The 23,061-nt window shown below is 38.8% G+C and overlaps 1 protein-coding gene across 5 annotated transcripts in view; it reads right to left on the reverse strand.

Annotated features, from left to right (window-relative positions):
* Nucleotides 1-2,529: 2,529 nt before the first annotated feature.
* Nucleotides 2,530-23,061, reverse strand: part of PPHLN1 (periphilin 1) — a 140,710-nt gene continuing 120,178 nt past the window's right edge. For all 5 annotated transcript variants that reach the window (XM_055141189.1, XM_055141186.1, XM_055141184.1 and 2 more), the window contains one exon: nucleotides 2,530-4,957. In XM_055141189.1, the coding sequence (XP_054997164.1) occupies nucleotides 4,763-4,957 (195 nt within the window). In that variant the 3' untranslated portion in view covers nucleotides 2,530-4,762. The remainder of the gene's footprint in view (nucleotides 4,958-23,061) is intronic.

Below are 23,061 nucleotides of genomic sequence, written 5' to 3' on the forward strand. Positions count from 1 at the left end.
CTTCCGCACCTGATGAGGAGATGCTGGAAGAGCTCTCCTTTCCTTCTGCATCAGGCTGCTCTGATGTTGCAAAGAATTCTCAGGACTAGAGTCTTGCTTTGACAGGGCATTTGCTTTGTATGTGGACAACCCAGGTTCTATCCCCAGTATCCCATATGATCCCCTGAGTGGAGGAATAGGAATAACCCCTATTCCTGCAGACTCAGTAGTTACTCTTAAGCATTGCTCGGTGGCTGACCAAAAACAAAAACAAACAAAACAAAAAAGTAAGATTCTCACACAGGGAATAAGTCCTGCAGACCTCTTGTAACCTAATGACATTCCGGTGGTGGAATATCATACTGACCAACATTAGGGCTTCTAGACAAGAAGAAAAAAGAGCCTTGGGCACAAAACAGATACTTCAATGTGGTAAGCTGCTGCTGTCTATTTCTCCCATCTCCTGGAAGATGGGAGATGACCTTCTTTCATCTCTTTTCTCCCATTTCTCTCTCCTTCTCTTCCATCTTCCCTCCCTTCTGGATATCCATTTGCAGCAGACATTAGATTTGTTGTAGTTTTTTATATCTTGTATGTTCTTCAATGTTTTATTTAAATAAATTCTTTTCCAAGGAAAAAAAAAACCCTTAAAACCTTACACAATTTTAGTGCTAACAGTCTAGCATTAGAAGACCATTAATCTATGAAAGCAGAGCTCAAAAAATAAACATGCTAAAGTATAAGGTTATCACTATTGCTATACAGTTGTGCATGACATCTCAGTATTTTCATCCAGTGCTGAAATACAACATAAACACAACAGGATAGATAAATCTTTTATGTAATCAATCCCCTTTATCCCAAGATCAATTATTACAATGAAAATGTGAGACTGGCCATGTTTGAAAATTACCCTCAATAATACTCAGGAATTACTCCTGGCAGTACTGGGTGACCATATGGGATGCCAGGGGCTGAACCTGGGTTGGCTGTGTGCAAGGCAATTGCCCTCCTCACCCTACTATTGCTTCCGACTCCGTGTGTTCCACTTTTATCCAAAAGTTTAACCCATGTGGCCGTGGAGGGCCTTTTTAGTGCTCTCCTTCTGTCTTGTGGATCTGCAATACATCAGGCTGAGTTGAGAAGGGAAGAAAGAGAGCATGAGAGAAGTTCCATTCACTGTACTGACCCGGAAAGCATGACTTCCAGTCAGATTCTACAAGAGAAAATGATCATTTGATGACACCTACTTACAAAGTGGACACTGAGAATACAGTCCCAATTAGACTGTCATGACTCCATTTCAAATTCATTAACATTAAAATTGATGACTAGTTTCTCCTAAATACCTTAACTATTAGGTAAGTTATTGATAACCACTCCCCTATTTAAAAAAAATTTTTTTAATCACTAAATTGGGTAACGATTATATTCTCTAGAGAGATTATATGTACATGCATAACCCAAAAACCTCGGTCTGGCAAACAGTACAGTCTTTCACTACTTACTAGCTCCAGGTGTCAGCCTAGGCAGAGGGAAAATTGTAAAGCTGCCTGGGTATCAGGCTGCCCTGCCTGCAACCCCTATTAGCAGGATGACCAGACCACCATCTTCAAGGCTGGTGCCAAGATACTGCAAAACATTCTGAAATAAAAGCACCATATAGAAGAGTATTTAAGTAATCTGATGTCCAAGAGTTTTGGGTCTATGAGCTGGTTCTGGGATGGGAGCCACCAAAGTGCTGTGAAAAATCAACATTTTTGACAAAATAAATCCAAAGACAATACTTTCAATGTCATTCTTCAGTAAGAAAGGGTAAACTACATTCCAAATCCTTCACAGACTACTCACTTTAACTCTCTTACATTTGTCACTTACCATCCTCTTCAATCAGCTGAAGCCACACAGGCAAATAGCCTTCCTGCACCAATCCCTCCTCCTGAACTTCCAGCTCTTGCTGTGTTCTTCCTATTCCTCCAAGATTAGGGGTCAAATGTTTCCTCCTTTGTGACGTATCGACAAATAGGAATACCTATAATATTCTGAACTGTGTTAGGAGTCATGGGCACAAAGAAAACACAGTTCCGGCCCTCCTTTAATAAACTATAGCTATTAAATTTTTTTTTCTTTTGCTTTTTGGGTCACACCCAGCGATGCTCAGGGGTTACTCCCGGCTTTGCACTCAGGAATTACTCCTGGCAGTGCTTGGGGGACCATATGGATGCCGGGGATTGAACCCGGGTCGGCCACGTGCAAGGCAAACGCTCTACTTGTTGTGCTATTGCTCCGGCCCCTATAGCTATTAAATTCTTAATCTCTGATTCTCTGAACTCAAATTCATACTTACAATTACTGAGCACTACTTTGGGCTCAATCTTACCTCATTTAACTGCTTCTTAGCTATCACTCCTTATGAAACCAAAGTTTCCAAAGTCTTAAACTTCTATACTATTTAGTGGGCCAGAATGCTAAGGAGTAGTTCGCAAATAGTAAAAAAAAATAATTAAAATCAGCAAACAATTCTAAGCCTGTTAATAAGAAAAGACAGTCTTTTAAAACTGGTTGCTTTATTTCGTATTTTCAAAACTCACAAATAGCATTACAATAACTGTTTTTCCCCCTGTTGATCATCAAGGCTTTATGGAAAGACAATGAAGTTTATCATATCAATTTGGGCATACTCAAAAAGAACAGATAATTTACAAACAAACTTCATTAATCAAGAACATGTTGGAAAATACAAACTCTGCTAACATATCTGAGTTGATCCCAAAATTAGACTCTGAAAAGCATTTTTTTAAAAATTACAAAACAACACTGACAACTCTACCAGAATAATGGTGATGACAAGCTATAAACGATGTTAAATATTGGATATAAGTTTGGGAAAGGAAGATGAAAAAGTTATCTGTTAAACCTACATTTAAATCCATTCGTGAGTAAAACTTCTTTAGTGAAATTAACTTTGACCAATCAGATAGCTCTTTTGCCTGAATGGTAGTGCATCTTTTTTTTTTAAAAAAAAATTTGTGACAACTGGACTAAGGAAGTGAATTCTGAAAGTGGAATATTTAAGATAAAGAAAAAATATACATGAGCAGGGGAGAAACATGATTGGTACTTGGTTTTTTCTGAAGTGGATAACAAAATTAATTTTAATAGAGGAAAATCAGAGATGACAGTGGAGTTTAGTTTTGGCTTATATATAAGACTCAATAAGAAAAAAATCAAGATGATCTCAAAAAAGAATTTCTATTTTTGATATGATTTATCTACTCTGGTGTAGTTCTTTAAGTATTATCAATAGAGATTACTCAAAATAATATCATAATTCGGGACTGGAGTGATAGCACAGTGGGTAGGGGATTTGCCTTGCATGCGGCCGATCTGGGTTCGATTCCCAGCATCCCATATGGTCCCCTGAGCACTACCAGAAGTAATTCCTAAGTGCAGAACCAGGAGTAACCCCTGAGCATAGCTGGGTGTGACCCAAAAAGAAAAAAAATAATAATAATACCATAATTCAAGTGGGAAAAAAAATGGAAAGATGGGGAGGGTAATGAAATTGGGTAGGCATAAATCATGATTTTGAAGGTTTAATAATGCCACAAATTATTTATTTTGGACAAATGCCACTGGGAAGTTAGAAGTGATGAGGAAATGAGTGGGAGTGGAATATCCTAATCATCTCAGCTGGTCTTTTAACTAGCCATGATGTAGATGACCTCCCATGAGGGATGTTTACAGAGACTGCTTATTGAGGACAGTTGTGCTCTGCTTACTGCCTGCTTTACTTTATTTCTTTCAAGAAATCTTTTCAAGGGCTAAGAACTCTTTAAAAAAGAAGAACAACAAAAATTTTTGTTACACTAGTTTCTATAGCAGATGCTACACTACTAGAGATTAACAAAGGCATGATCTGTAAATTAATCATGGAAGTATTTTCATGAGTTTAGGGATACAAGCTATGGAAAAATTAAATTCCCTTATTCCCTCATCTCTAATTTTTCACTTCAATTACATTTTTTAAAAAAGGTATCTCAACTATAAAACAGACTTCATCTTTCATCTCAAATTGCTCCTTCTCTTAGTCATGTATATGATGTTACTTAAGATTCATGCATATGTCAAAAGTTTTAGGATTATTTTAATAGAACACAACTGGGTTGATGGAAAATAATAATTTTACATAAGGTGTCTTCTAGAAACCTAAGTGCTCTATTTTCTAACAGTGGGAATCATTCTCAACGCAAATATTATCTAACAAAGTATTCAGTCTATTTGGAGAGTATACTTAGCATTTTAAAAGATACAAAACTTAAGTGAACAAAAGTAAAAAATCACAATTCAGAATTCTAACATTTTTACAAAGTATGATTGACTATAAAATGCAGAAAAACTATAAATGTTTAAATGGAATGATCTCTTACCTATAAATTAATACTAAGTGACCAAATATATGATCTTATACTAAAGAAGACTGTAGAACATGATCAAGACAGAAAATTGTTCTCCAGAACTCCTTTTTCAAAGCTTAAAAAACTAATTGACCCATCATTTTAGCAGGAAAGGGCAGTTTTAAGTATGTATTAGAAGGATCTCTATGTAGATTTCAAAAAGCTAATTAAAATATTTTAAACAGGCTATTTTAGATGTTTATTTGATATTGGAAATGTGGCCAACTATCATAAAGTATATCTCTTCATCACAAAAATTCCATATATTAGGGATTTACAGAATTGGGTGGAGGGACGTAAAAACTTTTCTTTCCTAAGCAAGTAATCTAAAAAGGCTCTCCAAAATCCTGACTGGAGGTGTCATATTCTGCAATAAAATGCTTGAGTTCTTCAACACAGCGCTCACCTATTTCATGCAAATTTTGTCTCAGTGCAAACTGTATAGACTTTTCTAATGAAGGATCTTTTTCAATTAGCATTTTCACAACCATTCCGAAAGTTTCACAATCTTGTCGGTAAACCTAGAAAGGGGAAATACAATGTGGTTAGCTGACAATGAAAATAATTAAGCACTGAGATGATTTAGTTGGCAGAATTATGATGATGAAGACGAAAAGGAAGACATACATAATACAGATGAACGTCAGCCCTGTGTAGTTATTATTTCTGACAAAGGCTCTTTTACACACTTACCTTTAAGATTTACTAACAACTTGAATGAGTAGGGGGAAAAAATTATATAGCACATTACTGAAAGTAGAAATCAGGCATGGCATCTGTCTGCATCTGACAACCTACTCAAAGGACATCAGACCAAAGATGACAAGAACCAGCTATTAAATAGATAAGACATAACAATAGCTTTATTCACTCACTTGTTTGAGAGGGAAAAAAAGTATCTGAAACGCTAACTTCATATTATTTGAATCATAACCAGATTTGTGACAAATTCAAAATTCTGTTCAGCATACAACAATCAAGATCAAAAGTCAACAATCAAGATCTACTAACAGAAAATGTCAGGGAGGGTGGGTAGATAAGTAGGTCTGCCAGGGTGATAGCTCAAATGGTTGAAGCACATGCCTTGCACCATGACGTAGCCCTGGAGGCCCAGAAGGACTGCCAGGATGGCCCTGGTGGACAAGCCGCACAGAGCAGAATCAGCACCAAGCACAGGTACTGAAACCCCATGGCCTGGTTGGCCACATACGTGTGGCCCCGGAATCCAGACAACACTGGGAAGCGCCTGAAATATTTAATCATAGTTACCAAGGCAGAGTTAAGATCAAAATATGATGTCATACACATATATTTGTGTGTGCATGCATCTGTGTATAAGCACATAGGTGTATATATGTATCCACACATATATACATACATGCACACTAATTAGAAATTGCCATTTAATGGCAATTAGAAATCCCTTCTCATTAAAAAACTGCTCTTTCCACCACCACATTGAATTTCAATTCCTTAAGCTGTAGTCACAAATGCATTTTAGGGGTTGGATAGTACAGAGTTAAGGTGACTGCCTGGCATGAGGCTGACCCATAAGTTATCCCTAGCACTCCATGCCCGGAGGTGCCTCATGGAGGAACTCTAAAGCACAGAGGTGGAAACAGCTCTCCTGAGAATTCACTTCTGGGCACAGCACAAATACCAAAAACAAAAGACAAAGCAAAACCATTCTCAAGCCCCAAAGAAATAAAAGTTTAAATTCTTTGGAAAACACAGAAACTGAAATATATAAAAATTCTTTGTCTTTCCCATCTCAGCACCAATAAACACATTTTTCTAAAAATAGTTATTATAATTTACTCATTTTTGCCATTAAGTTTATTTATTCCAGTTTATTCTAAGGTTTACAGGATCCAGAATAATCAATTTAAAAAACCATACACCACATACATGATACTACATGTAACAGACAAGACAATATGGTTCATTAGCTAGCCTAACAAATACAAAGTCAAGCCAATACAGTTTTCATTGGGGAATGTCAGAACCATGATATTTCATAGCCTTGGTGGAGGTAAATTCCTTACCAAACCAGTCAGTCCACATAATAACAGCATTCTAACACCAACCACAGGCCACAGCAGACAGCTTTGTGGGTGGCCTAAATTTTATAGGGTTTATAACAGATGTACTAGATGCAGATAATGTTACACTGTCAATTAACCTGCAAATTCTTTAATGTAAATCTGCTGTTTTACCTGAACTGTATTTCCTCACTCAGCATATTTATATAACACAAATGTGGTACAGATTTGGGTATCAAAAGTAAAAATCATATTAAAATATGTTCATATTTTTATCTGGAAACTATTGTCATTTTGGAAATAAGATGACAAACGCACTGAATATTTTTTAATTTTAAGTTCTTTTTGTCTTCATTTGAAACAGTTTTCTACAATAACAATGAAACTGCCAATGTCATTCTCTGTCTCAGGGTGGACTTCCTAAAAAGTGACTGCTTAAAACACACTAGTTGGACATCAGACAGGAAATAGTTTTTTACCAAAGGAAGAACCTCACCCTCTAACATTTTATAAATAAAATTCACAACTGTCAGAACCTTTTTAAAATCTGTTCCACAATGAGCCCAATCCCAAACAGGAAGGGTGCGGTTATCTGCAGGAGTCTGTTTGCTTATGCTCTGTAGCGGGAAATGCATTAACAATCTTCAGATTTGATAGTTCCAGGCCACACAGGAAGATTTTTGTTGGTGTTGCTTTTTACTGAGATTGGCCCTCAATAAAATGGAAAACAGGTTACTGGGTGGAGTTCACATAAGCTGCATGGAAATGTAGTTAAATTTGCCAGCATAATGAAACACTATCCAAAGTGTGGTTTCACATAGTCCTTTATTATAGGAGTCTGTGTTAACAGTTAAATTCTCATGAAGTACTTCTAGGAGAAAAGGAATATGGCATAAAAATAACAAGGCATGGGCTGAAGCTCACAGGAAGACTAGTATGAGCTGAGAACTCTGGGGTCTTCTCAGATTGCAGGTGGACAGATTCCCCCCACCCCTTCGCTAAAAGGACCGTCAGCCCAGCCCACACCATAGAAACGGCCCATCTCCACAACTGAATCTTATCTAGCCACCACACTAACAAATCTTTCCAGCTCATGTGGCTTCACGACAACTCCAAATTTTATAGTACAGCAAATTTGATGGGAAAGTTGGGTAGAAGATAACCAAGCTCAGTGAGTGGAAATAACACAGAAGGCTCAACCAGCGCCAACCAGCTCAGGAAATCCTCAGAAATGACTGTAGTGACACCACTGTAAGATACAACAATGATCACAAATAGTCTCTCATAGATCTATTTTTCTGATAATTCCTTGTAAGAAGTGATATAAATTATATTGTGCCTGCTAAGGGGGCAGGCTTTGAGAGGTAAGTAGGAAATGACAGTTTGTGCAACCAAAATGAGTAGTGCAAAAAGTGTGTGACACTACAGCAACATGTGAGTGTCCAGAAAGCCAGCACACAGGTGCCACCCATGCATCACAGTAACAACACTGCTCTACAAAGGGAATTATTACTGCAAGAATAATTTTTTCAACAAATTTTCCAATATAAAGTAGACCATTTTGTGTGTGGTGTGCCAAGAAGGCAGGCTTGGGGACACTGGTGGTGGGATTGGTGTCAGAACACTGAATGCCTGAAAAACAACAGTATTATGAAAACCTCTGTAAATCAGGATGGCAAATAAAGCTAACAGGGAGGAAAAACAAAAACCGAGACCAGAGATAGTACAGCAGGTATGGCTCATGCCTTGCACATGACTCGGGGTCAATCCCTGGCACCAACTTTGAGCACTGCCAGGAATGATGACTGAGCAGGGTCAGAAGTAAGCCCCAAGTAACACAGAGAATGGTACCCAAATAAACAAAAAGTAGCACGGATTTTTAATTAGATGTCCAATAACTGGAAGAAGAGTATCTGCCCAGATGAATCCTGCAGTGGCAAGTCTATCTGAAACTGCATGCCACCACAGTGCCCATATCCAACAGTTGCCACCATTTAACTCATACACTGGCCCCGCTCCACTGATTCCCAAAGTCATCATCCAATTAAATAATTAAATTAGATTAACCTCAGCTGTATCACCATATTTAAAAGTTTAGAATTCTTGGCGCGACATCTCCTACTCTACACCACTGATGTACCAAGACAAGGGCTTAATGGCTCCAGGATGAAATATAACAGTCTAACACACTTTCCTCTAAGGAAACTTTTTGGGACTATTTTTAGCGGATTATTCATAACAGGTAACACAAAATAAATTATTTAGGCCCTGCTTTGGGAGCAGGCTTCAGGGGTTGGGGTGGAAACATTCTAAATATGTTGATGGGAACGTGCAATGGTGGTAGGATTGGTGTTGAAATATTAAATGTAATAAATTATTATAGAACAAATGGATCCCAAACCAATAAATTAGCTAATAAAACCAGGAGCTGGTTCTTGGAAAGAATAAACAAAATAGACAAATCTTTAACCAGATTTATGAGGAAAAAAAAAATGTCCAAACTACTTGGATAAGATATGAAAGGGGGAGAAATTGCAACAGACCCCTCAGAAATTCAAAATATTACTGTAACTAAGAATCTCCCCAGTAACAAAAGTCCTGGTCAAGGTGGGTTTACTGGTGAGTTCTATCAAACCTTCACAGAAGATTTACTACCTTTACTCTTTAAGCCCTTGCAAAATATTTTTAAGTCGTGGTATATAGCATACATATATAAGATGCACTGCTTTTTCTGTTTTCAAAAGTTATTAACTTGTGTACAGGCTTGTGTGCCCCCTTGTAATAACCCTACGACCTCTCTCATTGATCCAAGGTCTAGCCTTAAAATCTTTACTGTAGTCACAGCCTATTGTTTGGAGCTGGCGTGTAAAAAAAAAAGATTCTTTTTGGGCTAGATGGCTTTTTGTTTGTTTTTGATTTGGAGTCACACCCAACTGTGCTCAGGAACCTTGGTGGTTCTGGGTTCAATTCCTATCACTGCAAAGGTCCCTGAAGCACCACCAAGGTTCCTGAGCAGGTTTTTATTATAGTTAGGTAACAGGTTGCAATATTGTTAATTTATGGTTTTGATGGGCTGGAGTGACAGCACACCTTGCATGCGGCCAACCCAGGTTCAATTCCTCCGCCCTTCTCGGGGAGGTCGGCAAGCTACCGAGAGTATCTCACCCGCATGTCAAGAGTCTGGCAAGCTACCCGTGGCATATTCAATATGCCAAAAACAGTAACAACAAGTATCACAATAAAGACGTTACTGGTGCCTGCTCGAGCAAATCGATGAGTAACTGAATGACAGTGACAGTGAAATTATCGTGAACAACTTTATAAAAAGAAAATGAAACAAACAAACAAACAAAAACCCACTGCAACCAAGTTTATTGGTCCTACTCATCACAAGGGGCTGGAGCGATAGCACAGCTGTATGGCGTTCGCCTTTCATGCGGCCGACCTGTGTTCGATTCCTCTGCCCCTCTCGGAGAGCCTGGCAAGCTACCCAGAGTATCTTGCCCACACGGCAGAGCCTGGCAAGCTACCCGTGTGTATTGGACATGCCAAAAACAGTAACAGTAAGTCTCTCAATGAGAGACGTTACTGGTGCCCGCTCCAACAAATCAATGAGCAACGGGATGACAGTGACAGCGACAGTCATCACAACAATAAAAGGGAAGGCAAGTGGAAAACGTGTGTGTTTTTAAAAAGCAGAACCAGAAAAAAGAAAAAAAAATGTCCACAGGATAAGAGGCTTATAAGTAATGAGATTTTAAAATGGAGAATGGAGTGGCAAGTCACTGAACTCACACGACCTCTAGAAACTGAGGAGACAAGAACATATTCTTCTCCCAGAGTTTCTGCAGGGAATAAGCATGCAGGCGTGGTCACTGAGGTCTGCTAATATCCATCTGGGACTTGACACATTCTTTTTAGGCTTACATGGAATACTCTGACTCATTTTGTTTTGGGAGGAAGGTATGGAAGTACTCCTGGCTCTTAGTGCCACTCAATAAATGTGAAGAAAGCATGTTACCCCTTGTACTATATTTCTGGTCCTCAGAACACAGTCTGTACCATAAAATGCACTTCAGCAATTTAAAAGAACAGAAATCACACAAAGCCCGCCCTTAGGCATAATGGAATGAAATAAAAATCAAACTAAAAGCCTGAAAACAACATATTTGGAGATTAAAATGTTTCTAAGCAGGAATTATTTTTAAAATCTTGCAAAAATTTAAAAATATTTTTAATTAAATGAAAATGAAATTTATCAAAACTGAGATACAAGGACTTCCTTCTCAGAAACAAATTTATATCAATAACAGCTAAGTAACTAGAAGAGGAACGTCTACAGCAGATATGTATACATTAAATACATGCTAGGAAAGAGATTAAGTGCGTCGAAATAGGAAGATAAGTAAATAACAGAGCAGAGGGCTGGGAGACAGTGCTGCAGGTAAGGTAAGATATGTGTCTAACATTCAGCAAGCCCGCTTCTATCCCAGAAGTGCATGATCCCCTGAGTACTATCAGTACACCTTCCCACCACCATATTTTGGATGTTTCCATCCTGAACCCCAACCACTGCCCCAAAGCAGAACCGAAGAAAATTATTAACAATACATACATATGATACAATACATACAATACAGAAAATTATTTACAATACAATAATTACTGTACTGTCATTTTAATAAATCAGTGGTCTTCTTTGTCTTTTGTATGTTATGTCATTTTTCTGTAGCTTTTTTCAAGTGTTTTGACTTCCTTGTGCTTCTAGGTAGTTTGACTATGGTGTGCCTAGTTGTGTTTCTTTATATTTATCCTGGATGGAGATCACTGAACTTTATTAGAAGGTTTTATTTTTATTTATTTAATTTTGAGGGTCACGGCCAGGCATGCACAGAGGTTACTCCTTGCTCTGAGCTCAGGAACCACATCTGGCAGTGCTCAGGGGACACATGGGGTGCCAGGGATCAAACCCAGCACCATCAGGCCACAGTTCTGCTGCTCCTATCCCACAGCTTTTCCCACTGGGGATTACCAAACACTATCTTATTTCTTTATACTCCACATTAAAGAGATTATCTGGTGTTTGTCTTTTTCTTTCTGATTCACTCAACTTCAAGTAACTTCCTCTAATTCCATCCAAGTTGTAGCAAGCTTCGAAAATTCATCTTTTCTCATTGCTGGATAGTATTATATTGTGTATATATGCAACTATCACAATTTTATTTATCAACTAATCTATGGCTGGGCACTTAGATTATTTCCGTATTTTTGGTTATTGCAAACAATGCAGCAGTGTGTACAGGTGCGCATATATTCTTTTGGATTAGCTTCTTGTGTTCTTGGGATAGATGCCCAGGAGAGGAACGGCAAGATGCTAAAGAAGCTTTATTCTTAATTTTTTTTTGAAGTCTCTGGTTTTCTAAAGAGGCCGAACAAAGATGAAACATCATTCTGTATGTCTCATGTCTAATATTTTAAATCATTCCCCCAGTAAAATTTAAATTCTTTTTTCCATATAGCTTAAGGAACATCAACAAGAATGAAAAATAAACATCAATAACCTTATCCATGCCGGGAGGGAAAAAAAAAAATCACAGTTCTGTAAGCTATTTATGTTGTGGTTCGCCGGCTAACGGAGGAAATAACCTTCCTTCTTGGTCTCTCTCCCCTGCGGGAGAAGGCGTGGTGTCCGACATTTTGTGGGTCCGTTGAGAAGGTATGAACTTTGGCGCGGAAAAAAAAAAAAAAAATGTGTGCTTTGAACTTGAAACAGCCGCGGGATACAGGGCCAGCCCCAGTCGGGGCCCGTGCTCGGCTCCGGCCGGCCGGGTTTTCGGCCCGGGCACCCATGCCCCTGCAGAGCCGGTGGATGTGGAACAAGCGGGAACCAGAGACAGCTTTAGGAATTGGGGTTCCAGCAAGTGCTTGCACCCATGTATGGAGACTGTGAACTAACTTTGGCTACTGCTGTTCCAGGAAGAGAAATTATTTATTTTCAAACTTAAATCTTCGCGGACTTAATTACTATAATACAGAAATTGTAAACGGTAGCGGCCGCGCGACATTTTATCTCTTCATTCTCATCAATGGAAAACTTATTATCTAATATTTCCCTATTAATAGAGCTGTATTCTTAGGGGATAAATTCCAACAAAAATAGTGAGTCTGTTTTGAAACTCTAACAACAATAGTGAGTTATGTGTTGAAATCTGGAATGTAATCAAGGTAAAGAGAAAAGGAAGTGAAATTATCACTCACCTACGGGGTGGGTTGGGGGGTGAGGGGTGGGATGTAATCTGTTTTTTTCTTTCTTTTGTTTGTTTGTTTGTCTGTTTTGTTTTTGCTTTTGTTTTTGTTTTTATTGGTAGTGGAATATGGGCACTGGTGAAGGGATGGGTGTTTGAACATTGTGTAACTGAGATATAAGCCTGAGAACTTTGTAACTTTCCACTTGGTGATTCAATAAAATAAATTAAAAACAAAAAAAAATATTTATGTTGTGGTTAAAAATCATTTTACAGTGGCAAGTCTCACTTTCAATGCATGGGAAGCTAGTTCTTTAGTTTTTGTTTTTGCCAGGTATGCTCATCCTATCATCCCATTTCATTCATCATTAAAATTTAATATTGCGAAGTCCTGATGCCTCTTCACCCATCCCTTCCTGTTCTCTCCCCCGAAACTCCGCCCCCCCCCCCGATTTCCTTCTTTCTGTCCTTCTCTTTAAGCACGAGGGTCACGGGTGATGTGGGCATCCCTGCAGTACCTCTCCTTTCTATTTATACTGGTGATATGGGTGAGGGGTACAGCCACATATCCAAAACACAGACTTGAAAAAATTAAAACATGAGATCTCAGCTGCAACCACTGAAACTCTGTCAAGTTGACATACAAGGATGCGGGGGGGAGGGAACAGGGAACAGTGGTGGAGGGAAGCTGATACTAGTGGTGTTGAAATAGCATGTGCTTAAAATGAAATAACTCTGTAAATTATAACTCTTTAATTAAAAAAATTAAAATACTGGGACTGGAGATATAGTACATTGGCTATGGCACTTGCCTTGCGTGCAGCAGACCAGATTCAATGCCCAGCATCCCATGTGGTCACCCGGGCACTGCCAGGATTGATTCCTGAGTGCAGTAACCCCTGAGCATCGCTGGTGTGGCCCAAAAACTTTAATAAAATCAAAATAAAATTTAATATTGTAAAGTTGGCTTTAGGAGAAACCAATTTTCTATTATGAAATTTTGTTTCAGCACAAGTGTTGTCCTCTTTCCTTTCCTTTGTTTCCTGTGACATTAAACAGTTTTAATATTTTGCATGAACTACAGCTTAGAAAACCTTTCCTTTTTGTTACAGTATCATAAAACTGCATATTTTCAGATCAAGCTAACTTCTTGCTAATGTAGTAAGATTTGTGAGATTTATTTAGACTCTTGTCATTATCTCTTTAGTGAAGAGGATTAGTAATTGGGGATTGATAGTGATCATTTACTGAACAAGGTTGATAGCTGGGGATTGGTAATCACTAAACCAAAAGGAGCCAAAGAAAGTTAGGAGTTATAGAGGGGAAGATTATTATTAGTACACACGCAGTTTCTATGGCTTCTGCTAAGATGTCTCTTCCCTAGTCCCAAAACATTTAAAGAGAGGCCTCTGGCAGCTTTGTCAACTGGGAAAGAAAATGAACAAAAACATTTATTAAGGACAGAGTTTAAGAAATTTTGGTGATGAACATTTATTTCAGAGCTTTCTAAATTATGAATTGGCAAGAACAATCCACTAGAGTTCCCTATTCCCTCCCCACCGCATCCTTGTCTGTCAACTTGACAGAGTTTCAGTGGTTGCAGCTGAGATCTCATGTTTTATTTCTCCTTTATTAGAAATAAAGGAAAAGTAGATGGTAGAGAGGGAGGTCTGGCAAAAGACAGAAAATGAAGAAGGAGAAAAACTGCTGGCCACCCAGTTCTGGGCTCTCTTACCAGTTTCCGCCCTTGATTTAATGCGGAATCTCCATTAAGCTTCTTAAGGTGGCGTAAAACTCCTTGTTACCTAAGGAACTTTCTCCATATACTTAGCATGACAGCCTGGTAAATTAACATTATCTGACAGGGGTGGCTTTCATTATTCTGGAAGCACGAGCTACAGTATGTACATTGCAGAATATATGCTGATCGGCTATGCTTTCACGCTGGAGGGAATGTAAAAGGGATAGCAAATAATACAATTTTGCCTTCCACACAACTGCAAACACTTTTAGTAAAAGTGCTTCACAGTCTTTGTCCAACATAAAAATAGTCCATACATTTCCGTGGTGAAAACTAACCATTGAAGTCACTTAAGTTTCATGATCCCTACTGAAAAACGTAAGGTAAGGCATCTGCTTCCAGCACATTATATGTAAATACAGGAAGGGGTGTATCAGTCTTAGTCATATCTCTATCAGAGAAAGGATTTTCAATCAAATAACATATAACCACTCTGAACTGTCCTAAGATATGCTTTTTTTTCCCTTTTACAAAAGAAAGTATTTAAGCAAGGTTCATTTTAAAAAGAAATAGAAGCAGCAAGAATATTAAAATTGAGTCCCTCAGGTTCATTAAAAAATAGATTATGCGGCTGGAGCGATAGCACAGCTGGTAGGATATTTGCCTTGCATGCGGCTGACCCAGGTTTGATTCCCAGCATCCCATAAGTTCCCCGAGCACCGCCAGGAGTAATTCCTGAGTGCAGAGCCAGGAGTAACCCCTACGCATCGCCGGGTGTGACCCAAAAAGAAAAAGAAAAAAATAAGAAAGGTATGTTTACTCCTAGGTTACTAACTCATTTTTTAAAAAATGAGTTAATGTCACATTTATATCAACTGTTCTATGTGATAAAGTTTTTTTTTTTAATCTAGAGATTTTTAGTGCAGTTTTTTCCTTGTTAATGCAGGCATTTCAGCAGTACCTATAATTTTTTTCTGATATAAAACCAGCATTTCCTTTCTTAGGATAAAACACTTTGTACTATTTAAATTTCTTAATTCTCTTCACTCTTACATTTGTAGGTTTTGCCTATTTCATGAAAACTCTAAAATACATAGGACAAAAATTTTTAAAAGCTATCTTTGGGGTCCAAGCCATAGTACAGTGAGTAGGGGTTTGTCTTGCATGCAGCCAACCCAGGTTCTATCCCCAGCACCTATATGGTCCCCTGAACCTGTCAGAGTGATCCCCTAGCACAGAGCCAGAGTAAGCTGTGAGCACAGCCAGGTGTGGCCCAAACACTAATTTTAAAAAGTTTTATTTATGACAGAAGGAAGACATCCAAGTACAAATTAAATTTTACATGACAGAGCTAAAAAGTTAGTTATATAAATGAAAATAGGCAGTATACTATATAGTATTAAATAATTTGCATTAATTTACATAGATGAAAAATCACATAGAAATCAATCATCACAAAATGACCTTTTTTATTGGGGGTAGGGTGGGTGGTGAGCTACCCCAGGACTGTTATAGGACTTACTCCCGGCTCTGCGCTAGGGTCAGTCCCGGAAGGCTTGGGGAAACATAAGAGATGCAGATGTGCAAGGCAAGCACTCTACCCGCTCACCCTTTTTTTGATATATACTTTCTGATAATTTCATTGGCCATTCCTCTAGTTTTGACGGAGTATGTAATACAAAATGAATTTGTTACACGCCTGCCAACAGCGCAGGCAGGGTGGGAGGGGCTGGTGATGAAAGGGTCACGGGTGGTGGGTTTGGTGTTGGAATAGTGTATGCCTGAAACAGCTCTATTATGAATAACTTTTTAAATCATGGTACCTTGATAATAACTAAAAGAAAAATAATAAGGTAGCAGTGTCAGGTATATTAAAAGTAGGTCTCCCAGTATTATATGCAGGCACCCAGGTTTGTACACTAAGCAACATCAGGTGTGGTCCCCAAACCAAAGAAAAACAAACAAAAAAGGAGATCAAAATTAATTATTAAATATTTGGGCCAGAGAAAAGTCTAGAAGTTTAGCACTTGCCTTGTATGTGGCACGAAACAGTTCTATCCCAGACACTGCAGACAGTACTCCTGCAATACCAGGAGTGACCCCTGAGCACAGGGCCAGGAGTCAGAACTGAGTATTTCTATTCAACAGAAATTCTGAAGGCAAAAATGATCGTATTATAACTGAAATTCTACTGGAATCCTGAGGGTCTAATGAAACGTATTTGCAGTAATTAGTATTTTATTAAAATAGTTTTTAACTTTAAGATACTACTGTAGATATATATGCATTTAAGTTGTAAACATTTTATTTTCTTTAGGGGGGCCACACCAGCAGTGTTCAGAGCTTGCTCCTGGCTTTCTAGTGGATCACACACAGTGCCTGGGATTCAAACCGGAATCGGCCACAAGCAAGGCAAGTACCTTACCTCCTGCATTACCTCTTGGGCCCAAATAATTAACTTTTGTGGTTGGCCAAATGCTAAACTGGGGAGCCTAAGAGAGGGAGAGAGAGTACCAGGGCAGGTGTCTGACTTGCATGTAGCCAACCTAGGTGCAACCCCCAGCACTTCTGAGGGTTCCCCCCAACCTGCCAAGAATAATCCCTGTGCATAAAGCCAGGAGTAAGTCCCGAGCATCACCAAGTGTGGTCCAAAAAACAAAGCAATATAATTACTAAACCAGAATGATGGATATATTTGAGCTAAGAGTTACAGCAAGCCAGAGCTACAGTGCAGTGAGTAGGCACTTGCCTTGCACGTGGCTGATTCCTGATCCATCACTGGCACCCCATATGTCCCCTAGAGCCCTCGAAGAGTTATCCCTGAGTGCAGAGCTAGGAGACAGCCTTGAGCACAGTCGGGGGTGGGCCGCCAAAACAAAACACACACACACAAAAGAATTATAGAGAAGATCTGTATGAACTGGATTCTGTGTTTGGGTTTGCACTGAATACATGATTGGTTCAGACCGAACAAGGGTCAAATGGCCTACCACCTTATTCCAAGAGCCAGAATCAACAACAGACTGCACTTTCCCTTTGACCTGACTGTGCACACGACTACCATGTGCTCGCACAGATACAGCACAAACAACACTTTCATAGAAATACATCCTGGAAAAAAACATTAAACCATTCTTCCCATACATATTTCCTATGTCCTATTTCAATAAAAGGTGTCCTATTTCAATAAAAGGCCAAAATATCAAAATGTGGACTGTTTCCCTGATATATGTGTGCTTTTGTGTTGTAAATTTAAGCCTGAAAATGGATATTTAATGCTAGAATTCATTTCCTGGGCAAGCACTAAATAATTTGTGGAAATTAACTGTTACAGTTTTGCTTGTTTTTGCAGGAACACAGGGCAGGTCTCCTTTACCACAGATTCACATCTCCAGCAAAAAAAAAAATCATTACAATATGCCTTTACTTTTTCTGAGCATATACTTTGTCATGTATACTCAGAGGTGGCAATCAGAGGCTCTTCTTGGCCCAGCGCTCAGAAGTGACCCCTGGTAGTGCTTGGGGGACCATACACAGTACCGGCGAACAAACTGGAGAAGACAAATGCAAGTAAGTGTCTTATCCCTTACCTAACTATCTCTCTGCCACAGATTCTTTAATTTTGGTTTTTGGGGGCTACACAAAATGTCCAGGATTTACTCCTGGCTCCATGCTCAGGAATCATTCCTTGTGGTGCTTAGGGGACCAACAAGGTACTGGGATATCAAGCCATGGTCAGATGCATGACTGAAGTCTGTACTATCGCTCCAGCTGTCACCCATAGATTTTGCTATTTTGGGAACACACCTGAAGATTCTCAGGGTTAACTCCTGCCTCTGCACTCAGGAGTTACTCCTGGAAGGCTCAGGGGACCATGTGGGATGACAGGAATCAAACCTGGATCAGCCCTCCTATCAGCGGTACTACTGCTCTGGCCCCACCTCTGTCACTTAAAAGGAACTACTTACAAGCTTTCAGAGGTACAATAGTGCTAAAACCTGATAGCTTCATATGCCTTGGATTTTAAAATTTGTATTGACATTACAATGCTAGGGAGGACTTAACAAGAACAACCATGAATGTTAGCTTTCCTTCAATTTGGGTCAGTTCAATTTTTTCATTCTCAACTTTCCAACTCACAGGTGCCATCAACAGACTGGGGAAATCTTTCTAAGAACACTTCCTTGGCTCCTAGAATCTTACCCAATTCAATTCTTCAGTTAAACCTTAGCTACTAAATTACCTACCAAAATATTTTTGGTAGATAAAAGAACTGTGCTTACATGGGGGGGCTATGGGGGGGGGGGAAGAAGGGGAGTGTGTGCAGGACAAGATCACAGCAGGGAAACAGCTGTGCAAAGAAGTGAGCCCTCTGGTGATGCAGCCATCAAAAATCAGGCTAGAATGATATATGTATGAAAAATCTAACAGAATTTTAAACCTTGTTACTACTTCAATAAAAATGGTACTTCAAAATAATAGTTTACCTGCATGTTTCATATAACATCTGCGTTACTTTAATTTTAATTTCTTCGAAATTTTATTCAATAAATCTTTCACCCGGGTTCAATTCTTCCGCCCCTCTCAGAGATCCCGGAAAGCTACCAATAGTCTCTCGCCTGCATGGCAGAGCCTGGCAAGCTACCCATGTTCGATATGCCAAACACAGTAACAACAAGTCTCACAATGGAGACATTACAAATCGATGAGCAATGGGATGACAGTGACAGTGACTGTGTCCATACAAAATGACTGGAAGGATTATTAAGAAGTAAACTTAAGGTGGTCATCTGTTTGGATTGTGAACTAAGGAAAGGAAAAATATACCCCCTGGCAGCATGGGAGAGCTTGACAAACTCCCCGTGGTGTATTCATATGCCAAAACCAGTAACAATGATGGGTCTCATTCTCCTGACCCCAAAAGGGCCTCCAATGGGGCACTGCTGGGAAGGTCGAGTAACTAGAGGCTTCTAAAATCTCAAGGCTATCTCCCCAGCCCCTCTGGCCCTCAAAAAGATATTTCTAAGGAATTTTCAATTCAATTTTTACCAATTTACATTCCCATGTACTTGTACCAAGTTTCCTTTCTCTCTACATCCTCATCAAGTTTTGCTGTATACTATCTCTTGATGTAAAAAATGTAACCCCATACATATCATATTGGTTTAAAAATCCTAGTGAATATCTAGAGGTCTTGAATATTGGTTCTGATTACTTAAGATAGTAAGCATGTGATTATGAATTTGAATCACTTAGCTTTATCTGGTCTTATAGGTGAAAATAAGTATCGGATGCTGAATTCAGTCATCAACAGTCAATAATCTAATCAATAATGTTTACATAATGGAAGAAGCTTCCGAATGAATAAACAAATGAGGGGGCCAAGAAAATTTTTGGGTGGCACATATGAAGATGGTATATTTACAGAGGTCTCTTTATCCAGCTTGTCCTATAAATCCCTTCCACTTGGCTATTCCTAAATGCTGGTCCTCATAATAAATAACAGTAAAGTTGCATTATAAGTGTTGTGTACAATATATTTTATCAGAGATTCTAATTTATTTGCCCTGCTGCCATTTTTCAGAACAAAAAGAAAACATAACTCTGCACCCTCTCTCTCAAAAATCTTTCCTTAAGAGAACAATAAAGTATGTCTCACCCCACACCGCACTGCCAGTTACACCTAAGGTTACTTGTACACAGTCCTGGATCCTTCCGACATTCCCCAGGACTCTACTACATTATAAAAATCAGGATAACTTGTTAGAATCACCCGACTTCATAGTCAGTTGAACAGAAATATTGGTGACTCAATTTGTAAAGACTATCTCTAAAGAAGGCTATAACTATGGGATTTGAGCTAAATCCTGGGAGTCTGTCATAAGTGAAATCAATGTAGTATACCAAGGTGATGTTAGTAAATTGGGAAAATTAATTAGTAGGTAGAGGAAAAAATATTTTATGTTCTATATGTTCTGAGTCAAAAAGTAGGTGCCAAAAGACACCTACCTTGACTTATAAGTGAATTAAATCAATTAAATGTGCCTGTTCTTTAAAACTCAACATATTTTTTTAAAGAAATATTTTATTGAACCACCGTGAAAAAAAGAAAAAAAATACAAAGCTTTCAGGTTTAAGTCAGAGTCAAATACTGATTAATCCACCATCCCTTCACCAGTGCACCCGTTCCACCACCAAGAACCCCAATACACCCCCCTCCCACCCCACCCCCCATCTAAGTAGTTAATGATATTCCCATTATTCTCTATATATATTGAGTACATTCCATATTTCCATACAGAACTCACTATTATTGATTGGAAATTTTCCCCAACAATCAGGCCTGCTGAATAGGCATCATCTAATAATTTCTCTTCATTGCTAAGAGTGAAGACTTTAAGTCCGCGCAGCCGCAATAGCGGCCGCGCGTAAAACTCAACATTGATTACTCCTTTGTCTACCGAAAGTTAAATTTTCCACTTCGAGTATAATGAAAGTAAGCTGAAGTTGAATTAAGCCAATATCATGTAATTGACCACAGCTTTACTATTTTACTCTATCTTTTAGCATACTTTAAAAAAAAATAATAATAATAAAATAAAATCTCGGGGCTAGGGTGAATGGAGATGTACTGAGACCGCTTGAGAAAATGGACGATCAAAGAAATGATGATGATGATATCCCAGAAAAGAATAGTAAAATAATAAAATGAGTGCTTCAACAAGAATAGTCTACATAGCTCGATGGTCATTCAGGAATGACAAAGCTTCAAGGACAAGCAACAAGTTAGGAAGCCCATAGCCTTGAAACCAGTTTGTTAAGAAGCTTTGACAACACAAAACTCATAAGCACACATAATTTCTACAAAATAGTGGCAAAATTTTCTGTATTATCTCTCCAGCCCCAGTGAAAAGGTTTTGCTTCTTTAATTTTTTTTGGGGGGAGGGGCTGAGTCTGGGCTCTCCTGGCTCTGTGCTCAGTGGTCACACCTTGAAGCACTTGGGGGACCATAAGTGGTGCCAGAATTTGAGTCACTATTCTAGTGGCAGCTGTGTACGAGACTACGAGACTTAATCTCTGGCCTATCTCTCTGGCCCCCATGTGACTTTTTAAGGAAAAAGTATCTGTGTGTGTGTGTGTGTGTGTGTTTGCATGTTCTTCCTACCCTCAAAAAATACAGGAATGTTTTTAGGTATTTTGAAACTTGTCTCTGTAAAACATCCTTAAAAAACACTTTGTCAGGCCAGAGACTTCCATGTGGCTGCTGCCACGACAGTATATACCAAATGTGGCCTGGAGTACAGAGCCAGGTGTGGCCTCTGAGGGCAAAGAGACAGTCCAGGGTTAGGTGCCTGCTGTTCATCCTGCTGACCTTCAATCCTCTTAGCACTCCTAGGAGAGATTCCTGAGCAAGAAAAGCCCTCAGCACTGCTTAAATGTGACCCAAAATTCAAAATAATTTTTCTCATTTATTAATCATTTAATAAGTAATCATTTAAATGTAAATATTCTCTGTAAAACAAAAATAAATTTTCCAGTTATCCATCTCTCCATTATAGGAATGACAGGAAAGCTCTTTCTTCCTAAAATATAATGTAACTCCAGTAACTCAAGCCAGTATTTATCCAATATAGCTCAATTGTATTGCAGCTACATTCTCCATTTTTGCTAATGGCATTTAAATTACTACCGATTTAAAAGCAAAAGATGCTAGTTGAATTGGAACAACCAAAATGTAACTTTACACGTCAAATTTTGACTATCATATATTTCTTTTATAAAATATAGACATGATTCTTCTCACATATTAAAACCTCCTGAATAACTCACAAAGAAACTGTACTAAACTATGTTTCTCAAGTCACTATGTGTGGATATAGATATACACTAACAGCTTCAAATTAAAATCGTTTGCATAATATTAAGACCCTAGGAAACAGACCATTCGAAACCATATGAATGCCCCTGCAAAAGGGAAAATATAAGATATTACTATCATTTCTTACCATATCCCTTCTATAAAAAGAGCAATTTTTCATGCAAAATAAATATAACTTTAAATAGTTAAAGCTTCAAAACCATCACACAGAGAAAAATCTTAGGGCTAGAGAGAGCTCAGTGGCCTGGAGGTGACCACTTGGTATGCAGGAGATCCACTTGCATCCCTGCACTCAGGGTGCCCTGGGCACCATCAGAAGCACCTAATCAAGAGTAGCCCCGGGGCACTGTTGGCACCCCACCATAAAAAACCATTAATCTTGGGGCTGGAGTGATAGCACAGCAGGTAGGGCGTTTGCCTTGCATGCGGCAGACCCAGGTTTGATTCCCTGGGTCTCTCTGGCCTATCTCTCTGGCCCCCATGTGACTTTTTAAGGAAAAAGTATCTGTGTGTGTGTGTGTGTGTGTGTGTGTGTGTGTGTCTGTCTGTCCCCGTCCCTGAGCACCACCAGGAGTAATTCCTGATTGCATGAGCCAGGAGTAACTCCTGAGCATCACTGGGTGTGACCCAAAAAGCAAAAAAAAAAAATAGTCTTAAACCTTTTTAAAATTCCTATCATGCAACTAATATCGAATGTAGGCTCAGATGCAACTTCAGT

This window comes from Sorex araneus, chromosome 6, assembly GCF_027595985.1.
Source record: "Sorex araneus isolate mSorAra2 chromosome 6, mSorAra2.pri, whole genome shotgun sequence".
In the NCBI taxonomy this organism is placed as follows: Eukaryota; Metazoa; Chordata; class Mammalia; order Eulipotyphla; family Soricidae; genus Sorex; species Sorex araneus.